At 42.8% G+C, this 12,002-nt stretch overlaps 1 protein-coding gene across 3 annotated transcripts in view; it reads right to left on the bottom strand.

Moving 5' to 3' along the window:
- Positions 1 to 300: 300 nt before the first annotated feature.
- VCL (vinculin) overlaps positions 301 to 12,002 on the bottom strand; it is a 98,543-nt gene continuing 86,841 nt past the window's right edge. For 2 of the 3 annotated variants that reach the window (XM_066622653.1, XM_066622654.1), the window contains exons 19-21: positions 7,472 to 7,675; positions 5,373 to 5,477; positions 301 to 2,549 (exon numbers count right to left, since the gene is read on the bottom strand). In XM_066622653.1, coding sequence (XP_066478750.1) covers positions 2,403 to 2,549; positions 5,373 to 5,477; positions 7,472 to 7,675 — 456 coding nt within the window. In that variant the 3' untranslated portion in view covers positions 301 to 2,402. Of the gene's footprint in view, positions 2,550 to 5,372; positions 5,478 to 7,471; positions 7,676 to 11,489; positions 11,718 to 12,002 lie in introns of all 3 variants that reach the window. The other variant, XM_066622655.1, reaches the window with a different exon arrangement.

Genomic DNA, 12,002 nt, shown 5'->3' with positions numbered 1-12,002 from the left:
AACACTGGCTAACCACCTGCTCTTTTCCTCATCCTTTAAGGGGCTTTTTACTATATCTTTACTACATAGCACAATGGTATACAAAAGTTATCAGTAAGAGTTCTTTCATAGCAGCATTTCTCATGTAGGAGAATGTTTTTGCCCCTGTAATAAGGTAATCCATGTATTTTGTTCCACATAGTTCAGGGTTTTTCAACCTTTATCACTTTTCCCATTTCTATGAACAGATGAAAACATTGCATATTTATATGCTTTTCATTCAATTTTAGTTAGTCCCTGAAAATATCACACTGCACAGAATTTTATACAAATTCATTTTTATTTTATTTAAACAGAACAAAGGAAGTTGAAAATTAGCATATACAACACACTTCTGGTTTATAAACAAAAGGTATTTAGTGGCAAAATGCTCCTAACCAATATTCAAGTTTGCTTCATCTTAGGTTTGAACAAGTGTGTTCAAGAAAGCATAAATTGCATAAGGTGTACAGGATATTAACTTCTATAAAAGGTTTGAACTTAGCCAACATTCTGAAGAAATATCCAAGGCAAATGATTTCAAGCTCTCCCCCAAACATTCTTTAACAAAAAGCAATCTTTGGCATAAACCATGTAATTAAAGGCATTAGTAATATTGCATTAATACAAAGTAAAGCAACTAAAGGGTAGTGATTCAAAAAGCTCATGAGGAAAGACTGAACTATGAGTTGGTAGAGAGGCATTCCAGAAGAAAAGTAGGAAGGCCTCTTGAGTGTTCTCTTCCTACTGAGTTCATGAAACCAAGCAAGGGCAAGGCATCCAGGCTAAGGCTGTCGCATTCCCTTTCAACTGCTGGTTGTGGCTAATTATTGCCTGAGACTAAATGAGGAATCAGAGTACCATACAGTTAGCAATCAGCAGGCACAAGCAGTCAGGAAAGGGTGGTCAAGAAGCTCCCCTGCTTTTGGCAGTTAGGAAATTATTATAACTTCTACAGTTTTAATTTCCCTTTTAAGTTGCACCAAGGAGAAGGGACATGGTACTAAAGCTTGTAAGAAATGTTAACGGGTAAACAATGCAACTTCCTATCCCCTCCATCAACCTAGAGGGCACGTTTGCAGGTCCCCCAAGCAGGAACCGCTGCACAATAGCAAACTGACATGATACAGACATTACAGCATTCATACAATTCTTTGCAAGCTCAGACACATGAGTAAATTACTTGTGTCAGAACATCTCCAGCACAAGACAAGTGTGCTCTTTTATTAGTGTCAACAGAGTTTGTGCCACAGATGGTCAAGGTGCACTGGGCCCTAAGTTATCTGTTCTTAAGTTGGCTCTTTGTTGGTCAGGCATCAAACATGCTAAAATAAAGGCATACTGCTTTAGCATTTAGACACCCTTCCAAATCTCAGTATGCCTAACATGATTGAAAGAAACCATTCCATTTCACTGTGGACATGGCTAACGGAGAGTGGGCTTATGAGTGAGGTCTGTGTATCCCAAACAATCTTAAAGAAAAAGTCACTTCTTAAAGCCTATGAGAGACATCCTTCTAATGTACCTCGAATAGTTCTCTATGGTTATCATCTAGAATAGACACCAAGGGAACCATTCTGTAGCTAGGAGAGTAAAATAAATGAAAAACACAACATACCTTTTCTCCCAAGCCAAGAAGCTAAAAGTGGGGGGGGAGGGGGAAAGAGAGCCCAACTTTTGTAGGAAAAGGCCAAAATACTGAGTATTCTACCTCAGTGTTTGAATTTGGCCATACTGGTGGTGATTTATGCCCTTGCTCCCAGAGACTTCTGAACAAGTAGATAGGTGCTCTCAACAGTCAGGGGAAAGTCTTTCCCACATTGATGGCTTATGATCTCCATAAGGCAAAGGAAGAAAAGTAGCAGCAGCTTTTGAGCAGAGAACTTTTTCCTCTCGCAAGGGAACCCCTTTGGAGGAAATGAAAGGAACTTAGATTTTAGATGGAGTCAGAAAAGGGAGCAGAAAACAGCAACATAGGCTATTTGTCTTCTGATTGTCCCTCACAATAAACAGCGAAGCAAACCAAGAGTGTACCAGAGTTTCAATCTATGCTAAAATGAAATCCGCATATATTGCCTCATGTAGAAACTACTGGAATATACAGTGCATAACGGGGGGGGGGGGAGTGCTTCATAGATGACAGAGTTCATGAAAACATAGGTTTAAAACCCCTCAAAAGCAAGAGAGAAAGAGAAGTAGTCCTTTTGGAAACCAACTAGGGTGAGGTTAGATACCAAAAGATAAGCTCAGCGCATTGTTAAAGCCCTTAGAATGGAGCTTCAGAAGGCTAGTTGTCACCTTTGCAGCACCTTTTGGCTGTTTACAAAATTCTCTTTGCTTCAAAAGGGATTTTACAAAAGAAAATGCTTTGAGGAGAGGCAATTCTACTGGTACCAAGGAGTTTTTCGGACCCAACGTAGAGTGAATCCAGCATCTGTTCTAATCTTAATAGAAGCCGCCTCTGCTTCTCGTACTGTCTCCTTGACAGACTGCATAAGGTTCTGGGCGTTGTGAACCAACATCTCCGTGGCCTGTGGAAGAGAGATGAAACATGCTCTTAAAACATGGTTCTGAAAAAGCAACACATACATTTTCTAATTGATAACTACTTAACAGCAGCTTGGCTAATTACATGGGTTAAAGTTACACGAGGAAAAAGGCTGATTTAGAAGCAGGCACATTTTAATCTGTGGACATCTAATCTCTCTCACAAAAACAGTAGCATTTCTTGCTAAATGTAAAACTTGACTTTTTGTAGCCACATACTTCAGTAACAGTAACCCATCTATCCTGGGCAATTTTTAAAAAATACAATGTTAACCCACTCATACAGTTCCAAAGAAGCAAACAATCCTTCATTAGGTATGTGCAAAACCTGCTTTTTGTTTTAGCAAAATATTCTGCTTCATTTCCATCAGGAATTTAAGCTGCCTGGATCCCAGGGAAGTTTATCCTTGGATCTTAGGGTATTTCCTCTAGTAATGCAGCTCTGCAGCATTTTGCCATTATGATGCATGTTTGTCATCATTCTGCATGAACAAATACATGTGTGAAATTGCTGGATGTGCCACAACTTCCATTCCATCTTGCTGCTTTGCTTCAAGGGCAAATGTAAAGTTGAAGAATAGCAACTCTGAACCTGGACAAACACATGCATGGCCAGCCAGCCCATCCCTGCAGCTACCTGAAGCAGGCTGCATCAGTGGTAGATTCTGAGGGGTCCAAGGGGCTCACGGATTTGGGGTGCATTTCACCCTGTGTCCACCACCATGGCCTCCCTCCTACCTGCTGCCAATCCAAGGTGCACAGATCTGCTTTGTGCTCATTTAAGCATAAAGCAGACAATTCCTCTCCTCACGTGCACTGCAGTAAAGTCTGGAAATGTGGGACTTCTGGTTTTGGTTAACAGAGACAGTACAACCGTTCACCAGTCCCACACTTCAGAGTTTCATGGCAGTGAGCGGGAAAGAGGATATTTGGGTGATTTTTTAGCACAGAGGACCCAATGCCACATCAGGCCACAATCTGGACCATGGAACTCTGTGCATGGCCACAGACCATCTCAGACAGCATCAGCAATAGGTTCAAATTATTCTGCAAATTGATGTTGCACTTAAGACTTTGCTCATAAACACACCAGCTATAGTTACATATAATTACGCACAATTAATTTTGTTTGTTTGCGGACAGAAGTGTACATACAGTGGAGAGTACTCCTGTGCTCCATGGCATCCACACTTGAAAGGGCATTCACCTTCTTATCCCTCTCTCCCTAGCTTTCATCAAAGCTCTTTCCAGTCATCCAATTGCTAATTATTGTTTTTAAGAACACACACTGTAAACTTGATGGATCAGAACAAGAGTTTGCCTAGTCCTACACCCTGTTCCACAACACCCAGCCATATGCTTCTGGGAGCCCGCAAAGCAGGGCATGAAAGCCACAGGTTCTCCACTTGCTCCCAGCCCCCAACAATTGATATTTAGAAGTACACCACATCTAAATTGAACAGAGGTTCAATTTAGCTAACATGGTCATTGATAGACTGACCCTGTTCAGGTCTCAGGTAGCCAGACGTTGCCACTACCTTCATAAAGACGAGAGCTCCAGCCAGTGAAGCCAGGAGATATCACTATGGGGGCTGAACGGGGACAATTGGTAAACTCCCAAGGTATCAGAGAACATCCTGGTCACTCTAGCAATCAGGGTGCTGCATCCAGGTTTGGAGCAGAAGAAATGGGGAGAGTGGGATGAAGCAATGCACTTGCACTGCAGGCAACCAGATATAAAAGGCCAGTCCTGGACCAAGAATAAAACAGTCAGAATGAGGAGGGAGGGAGTCCCACAGGCACATCCTACAGGGTAATGTAAAGCAAGCCCCAATAACCATATGCCCAGCAGGCAGGAGGAAAAGGACAAGTAACAGCCCTAACCCCCACCATTCTGCCAAAGCCAGCTGTGAGTCACCCTTGCCTCTGGGGGAAGTCAGCCCCTTGCAGCCATGGCCTATGCCCTTGGGGCTCCTGGAAGAGGGTACCTTCCTCCAAGAATGTAGCTTATTCCGTTTTAGCAATCTAAACTAGCGGCTATCATAGCAGCTTAAATTTCTGGCGGAAACTGAATCTGACAGAAAAATCAGCCATAAGAAAGTTTCAAGATAATCGTACAAAACAATTATCAAAAACAACAACCAACAAAATAATAGCAAAACAACATTTTATCAAAAATTGAGCCTGGTGGATTACAGAAGTGCCTCTATCTTTCATTCAGACTAAGACTGGCAGAATAAGTGAGTTTTATTTTTAAACCACAACAGTAGATACTCTCCAAACTATCATTCATTTTTAGCCACCAGAGGGTGCTAGCAAATAAATATTAACACAGATTGTAGAACCTCCCCGAAGTAAACATGTTTGGCTTTGTACCAAAGTATAATACACAAAATAGGAAAAAAACACACAAATTTGCCACTGAAGGTATCTCACAGCCCATTATCAGTTCTGATAAGGCAACTGTAAGAAGCATAAACATCTGCTTGTCATATTCAGACTTCACATTTTTTGATGCACACTTAAAAATCAGAGATACATCTACAAAATGGAAACATGTAGAGGCCCTTAGAAAGAATTTCATTGTTTTCCATCACTGTTATTATAGAATAGGAATCCATCAGAAGACTGACTTCTGCTTTTAATAAGAACAAAGGGTTACACCAAGACTATCTTGCTAACAAAGATCAAATGAGCAAGCTCCCAGCACAACGATGCCCACTTTTTGCAAGAGGCAAGACTGCTTGACCATGCAACAGATAATTCCAATCTTGAAGCACACATCCTCTCACAATGGGCAGTATTACCTGTTCAGATTCTTCATCGCTGATGTTAGTCCGGCCCAACATGGTTGCTTTGACAGTAGAGAGGATTTTGAGCTGGGTACTGATGGTTGGGATTCGTTCACAGACCTACACAAACACAGAACTACAGGTTCACTCACACATACCAGACTATTTGCAAAATAAAATGCAACCGCTATACTTAGAGCACATGGTCCCCCAAAGTTCACATTATGCCTTCACAGCAAGGAAAATGACAAGCTTAAATGGGCATTGCTAATGCTCCTAAATAAGGACCCACTCACTTCCAAGTCAGCCATGTTTTTCCTAACCAAATGTGTTGAGAACTGCAACAATGGGCAGCCCAACCCTATGCTTCTCAGAGCCCAATGGAGCACCAGTGCCAAAGCAGCTACCACTGTATCCAGCAGGCACCAGGAAGCTGCTGGGAGTCTCCCCAAGTAATGGTGCAAAGGCTGGAATGGGTCTCCTCCATTCTGCGCTAGCTATTTTGCCAGAGAAGACTGGAGGAACTCCATGCCAGGCTTCTCAGTCTGACACGGAATTCTGAATCCAGCACAACAGAGCTCCACGAGTCCTACCCCCTCCCACCCTGGTTCCTCGTTCCAGCTTCCCCTCACCCTCCAGAGGCTGTGCCACTGTCTGGCGGTCTCACCCCTGCTGGCACTGGACCTGGCACCTGCCTGGTGCAGGCCCAGCATCAGAACTCCCTACTCTCCAGGTGCTGCAAAGCGCTGGAGCTCAGCACTGGTGTTGGAAGGATTTAGGATTGCGCCCTAAGTTTCCTATTTCCTCAAACATTTGTGAGCAGGATTTGGAATTGCACTATTTTACAGCACAGTTTCTCAAGTTATGTTTGTCTCAAGTCCTACTCTAGAGATTCAGGAGATCCCCCCCTTTCTATCCGGTGCAATCCAATCACCCCATTCTGCAATGCTCTCTGCACAAACAGGTGTTCCACATAGGCCTTTTATGAGCCATCTACACTGTAATGCACTTGTAAAAGAAAAGTCTTAGGCACTGATTGGCTGAGCTGACATGGTGACTAAGTAGTAAGCTGAAGAATATACAATCAAAGAGTGAATTTTGAGGGAAGGAGCTGCATTTTGAGGGGGAAAGAAACTGAAGCAAAAAGAACCTAATCAGAGAGCAGAGATTGAGTGCCTAACCCTATCTAATTTTCCAGCACCAATGCAGTCCCAAAGTAAGGTAACAAAAGTCCCCTTACCTTGAGGAGGCATCCATGACTGGTCCCCCACAGGACGCGCACACAACCAGTTGTGGCACATCTGCATCACTGCTAGAAAGTTGGATAGCATTGAGGCCCAAGACACTTATAGCACTTAAGGTCAGGAGCGACTGTAGAGTGTAGAACTCTCCAGACTCTGGCACATGGGCTGGATCTGCTTAAAACCCCTCTGTACACCCCCAGTCTTCATGCTGGCCAGTCGCTTCCTGGTTCCAATGCCCCAGCAGGCTTTATGCCCAGACTTCTGATCAGATGCGGCTGGCAGGAACAAAGACTGGGGATGTACGGAGAGGCTTTACAGAGGCTCCCCAGCAGAACAGTAAGCATTGCCTGCGCTGGGGAAGCCTTTGCCGGCACGCAGCAATCTCCATTTTGGAGACCACTGGAAGAAGTGGAAAGGAGAAAGGAGTGCTAGGAAGACAGGTCAAGATAAGTTGGCCAAATGGTGACTATTTCTCGTCTAGACCCTGCGAGGAAAATTCTGCCAGTTGTGGCCTCTACTGTTCCTGTAACATTGTTTTCTGGCAGTCTTAATGGGATGACAGCCATGAAGCACAGGTGGGGAAGGTTGCATTTCACATGATATGCACTAGCCAACTCATTCTTTGGCTGAAGGATTTAGTCTACCTGAAACGCAGGTTTCTTCTGCTTTGATTAGCCAAGATAGTTCCACTTTTCTCTAGCCAAAATCCTAGTGCAATTTAACTTAGATCACTATGCTGCAGACAAGAGCTCAAGACTGAACACCACTTGAAATGGATTCGCACTACCCTCCAATACTCATCACATTAGCACGAACTCATAATGCTTGCCATTTCTCTTGTACTAAAAACAAGCAGAGTTCATTGCCTACCTGCAAAAGGTTTGTTCTGATGCGCTTGTCAGTGCACTGCTTTGCCACTTCCTTTGCCAGCCTGGTCACTTCATCTGAAGCTTTTGCAATATCCTTGGCACACTGGATCAGCGCTCGTTTGTTTCCGCTGCCACCTCTCACCAAACGGGACATTTCAGCCATCAGAAGGGCCATCCGTTTGGCAGCAGCAATGATGTCATTACCCTGGAAAGGACAAAGGCAGCCACGAAAGCTTGGGACTGAAACAGCAGCCTCAACTATCACCCACATTCTGTACCCAAACCTTCTGGGAAGGCAAATAAGAGATGCTCTGTGCAGTGGGGGAGGGGGTTCACTGCTCCACAAAGAGCACTGGAGATGTCTCTACAAAGGCTACTTTCTCTTCCCAAACCCAGTGATATCAAGCTTTGATTGAAAAGTGTCAGACAGACAGGTTAGTCTTTTTCTTTTCAGCCACAAAACTAAGTTCAAACATTGTAACTGTTACCAGTTAGAAGGGTGCCAAAAGAGCGTCTTAAAGTAAATTTATGAAGGTGAATATTCTTGATATCCACATATGAATGAACATATGACATCCAAATTTGACTGTCATGAGACTTAGGCCCAAATCCTAACCCACTTTCCAGCACTGGCATAGCTATGCCAATGGGATGTGTGCCGCATCCTGCAGTTGGGGGGCACTCATTGAGGCCTCCTCAAAGTAAGGGAATGTTTATTTCCTTAGCTAGGAGGTGCATTGCCCTTATGTTGGTGCTGGAAAGTGGATTAGGATTGCACCCTTAGTCATTCTTCTTTGTATAGAGAGTATCCATGCAATTGGAAGGGGGGCTGAAATGAGAGCACTACTTGGCCCTATGCTGATACACTCCTGAAGCTCCAGCTCCCTCCCCCTCCCCACAATCAGCATTTATCTGCAGCAATGAATGTGCTTACCACCAACCAACGTTCCAGGGTGGTAATCACAGAGAGGCTCTCTCCTTGTGTTTAGTGTTTATCACTGCAGACAAATGTTGATCATCGGGCAGCAGCAAAGGGAATTCAGAAGCACTAAAGGGGAGGGGCGCTACTGTTCTCCCATCACAAGGACAGCACCCATGAGAGAAAGAATGACTAAATGTGGCTACAGAAATCCATCAACTGCATTGTCATTCTATATTCAGAGACAGCAACAACATGTTTGGAAAAGCAAACAATTTATTGCAAATGTAATCATTTAAGTCTTCTAATTAATGAACAGATGTTCCTAATTCTTCAGGGAACAGATTTGTTAAAATGTTCTATTTTTAGTAAAAGTATTTAGAAAACCGCAAGCGAAAGGCACCACAGAAGAATTGCCTTTAATGAGAATCTACTTCCTACAATCTGCATGTGCATCAATTTAAAAAAAGAATTTCTTTTATTCAGAACTGTATCTTAGAGGTGCCTCTTTAGTGGTGCTTGTCTTAAATTGACCTGGTGGAGAGCCATTGTCCCTCTTCATCCTAGCATAGCATATTTTCCTGTGACAATTGTTTCTGGTGCCTCTTTTGTATCTTGCTTTTAGACAGTAAGCCCTGTAGTCATTTTTTTCCCATTTATATTGCTACATAAAGAAAAATTTTTGTGGAAAAGTGATATATAAATGTTTATTAATAACATAGGCCTTCAAAAAAATTTTTTGCCAAGGATGTTTGAACAAATCAAGGATACTTTTAGGGTGCTGAATCAAAAAATGGCATTGATTTTGCCTAAGTGGCTCTAGTTGTGTTTTTTTTGGGTGGGTGGGGGTACAGCATAGCCATCTCACATGTGGATTCACTTAGGCAAAACCATTGTCATTTTCTGATTTAGCACCCCCAATATACCCAAGAATAGGTCTAGCTTTTAAGACAGCAGAATGTGCATAGGCCTGTGTAATATAAACTATATATTCACATAGAACCGAACAAACTGCAATTCTATGCATGTCTACTCAGAAGTAAGTTTCATTTAGTTTAATTGAACTTATTCCCAGGTAAGTGTGTACAGGATTGCAGCCTAAGGTTTCTTTCATCAGGTGACAGTCTCACTAAAACAACTAAAAGGATACCTTTCCTTGCATCATGATGTGTGTGTTTCTTGCTAAAAAGAAGATGCCCCTTTAATTGAAAGGGTAAAAGCATTCAGTTACACTTTCCAACCAGTTTTTAAAATAAGGGTCAGTATAAACAATTGGCATTATTCCATTCTCTATGTGAAATATCACTGCTATAAGAATATTCAGATCAGCATAATAAATGGTTAGATTAAAAAAAATTATACAGTGCTTTTTGTGAAGAGTACTGTGTGATGTTAATGTGACATGTCCATCTACTCAGATGAAAGTAGAAAAGGGGGATTGTGTGTTATCTTTTGCATGCAGAAAGTGGTTGGTTGGGTATTAGTACTATATGAAGACAAGCATCCAGAGCAAAATGACACAAAGTGCGAGGCTGGCTAGCTGGGCAAGGATACTTGTAGTTCTTATAGATGGCCTTCTAAGCACTGTGTTTAGTTACATGTTACACATCACAACAGGCTGTGCAGATGCGAAATTCTGGAGAGCCACATTCCAGGACCTCATCCTTGTTAAAACCAATATACAGTGTAATATACTCATCTGCAAAGCCGCAGGAACCACCACACACATATGCACCACAGAGTCAGGGTGGTAAAACATGTTTGCTGCTGTGAAATGTGCAAAGCAACCTGAAGCGTGTAGTCTGCCCACCCCCTTGAGCAACAAAGGCCATACATGTACCCTCTCCCTCTCAATTCCTGAAGAGGAGTCAGGTCATCAGAGAGGTCATCTGATTGTCCTCATATATGATGAAGCAAGATGATATGATGAATCAAGAAGCAAGGGGGGGAAATTGGGTTGGGGTGCCCTTTAGAAAGGAGCAGATAAATCTCACCCATGATCCAGTGGGACATAAAATGAATGGGAGCTGTGCAAAAGCACTCTAATGCTTTCACACAGCTCCATTCATTTGAATGAAGCTTGTGTGAAAGAACTGAACAAGGGATTATGTCCCATATTAACTGCATGTGGGGAGGTATCATTGGATTTTCTACCCCAGGCACCAAACTATCTTGTGTTAGCCAAGATAACACAATGACTGACATGACAACAATATTTAGAAGAAAACACACAGCTTAAATTTTAAAAGGTATTCCACACATACATACCTAAACGTAGCAATGGCACAGCAACACACTTACTCTTTGCAGCATGCTAGTCCCAGAGGCGAAAAAGTGACCCAGCAGCTTCACAAACCCTTAGTTGTGCTTAACACAAGTAGGCTCAGATCCCCCCTGTCTATTCTGAGCCACAGACCGGAAATCTTCAGCAACATTTTTTTAAATTAACACCAACAATGTTTGAAGTTGGCAACCAACATGTTCAGCATAGCTTCTCAACCAAAATCCTCTCACCACAGCCAGCCTTCTGCAACACAGCCAAGTGCAAATCAGCAGATCCATCTCCTCCACAACACTGCCATTCAAAGCCATTCCTTGTCTTTACAATGTTTTAGTGGAAGCCATTGATAAGAGAGGCAAGAAGCACAACTGTGTGTGTTAAATGACTTTGGGAATGACAACAATGACTCCCTCACAAATCAGGAAGTCAATGAGAGACTGTCGACCATGGCTTCACAGGTAGTCAGAATCTTTTGGTTTCTTTTTTCTTTTCAAAAAAACACTGCCATGAAGAGACAGTTAAGACAGAGGGCAACGACAGGGATAAGAAGTCTTATTAAAGGAGGAGAGTAAAGAAGAAGGTTGCAAGCCAAATGAAGCTTTAGCCTGGCTGTAAGCAGGCCTAACAAAACTTGTGAAGCCACTCTCAATCTTCAACAATGAAGTGCAGACAAACTTGAATTCATTCCGATCCAAAAAAAAAGTAAAAAAGAAAAGTAACTGGGACCCGGCAAGGATCAAGAGTGATGCAAATGTGTCAACGTTCCAAAATGGCTGGATGCAACGCGGATCAGTCGCCAGGGGGAAACGGAGGAAGTACCTTACTAGACCACTTGGTGGCTTCCCGGTGCAGAGACTGAGCAGCGGCCAGAATGGGCTGGTTAACAGGTTGGTTGGTTGGCATTAACAGCAGCTCAGGCTCGTAATCATCTTCAATGTCAGAGGGGAGAGTGAATTCAACATCTGCTTCCTCCTCCTCCTCCTCCTCCTCCTGATCTACATCTACATCAGCCTCAGGGGCTTCCTTAACCTCATCAGTCACATCAGGCTTTGCAGGTGAGGGGACAAGGAGGATGAAGAAACAGGGATAGTTAGTACAAGAAGCAGGATCTGGTCAAAGAGCAAGAACTGAGCTGGTTTAGTAAATTCCTCAATCTAGAAGGTAATAGAAGGATAGAGGGAACGGGCACAACTCCAAAGGAAACACTTGATCTGAAAATCTACAAAGTGTTAAGGGAGAGAAACGCAGAGTTTTAGAAAGCATACCAAGAAATATTTTTCATTTGAACTGCAAGTGTCGTATACTCAACTCTAATTAATTTCACCACAACAT

Source organism: Tiliqua scincoides, chromosome 3 (assembly GCF_035046505.1).
Source record: "Tiliqua scincoides isolate rTilSci1 chromosome 3, rTilSci1.hap2, whole genome shotgun sequence".
NCBI lineage: Eukaryota > Metazoa > Chordata > Lepidosauria > Squamata > Scincidae > Tiliqua > Tiliqua scincoides.
The sequence above is the reverse complement of the archived record's forward strand: the minus strand, read 5'-3'. Positions and strand labels throughout refer to the sequence as shown.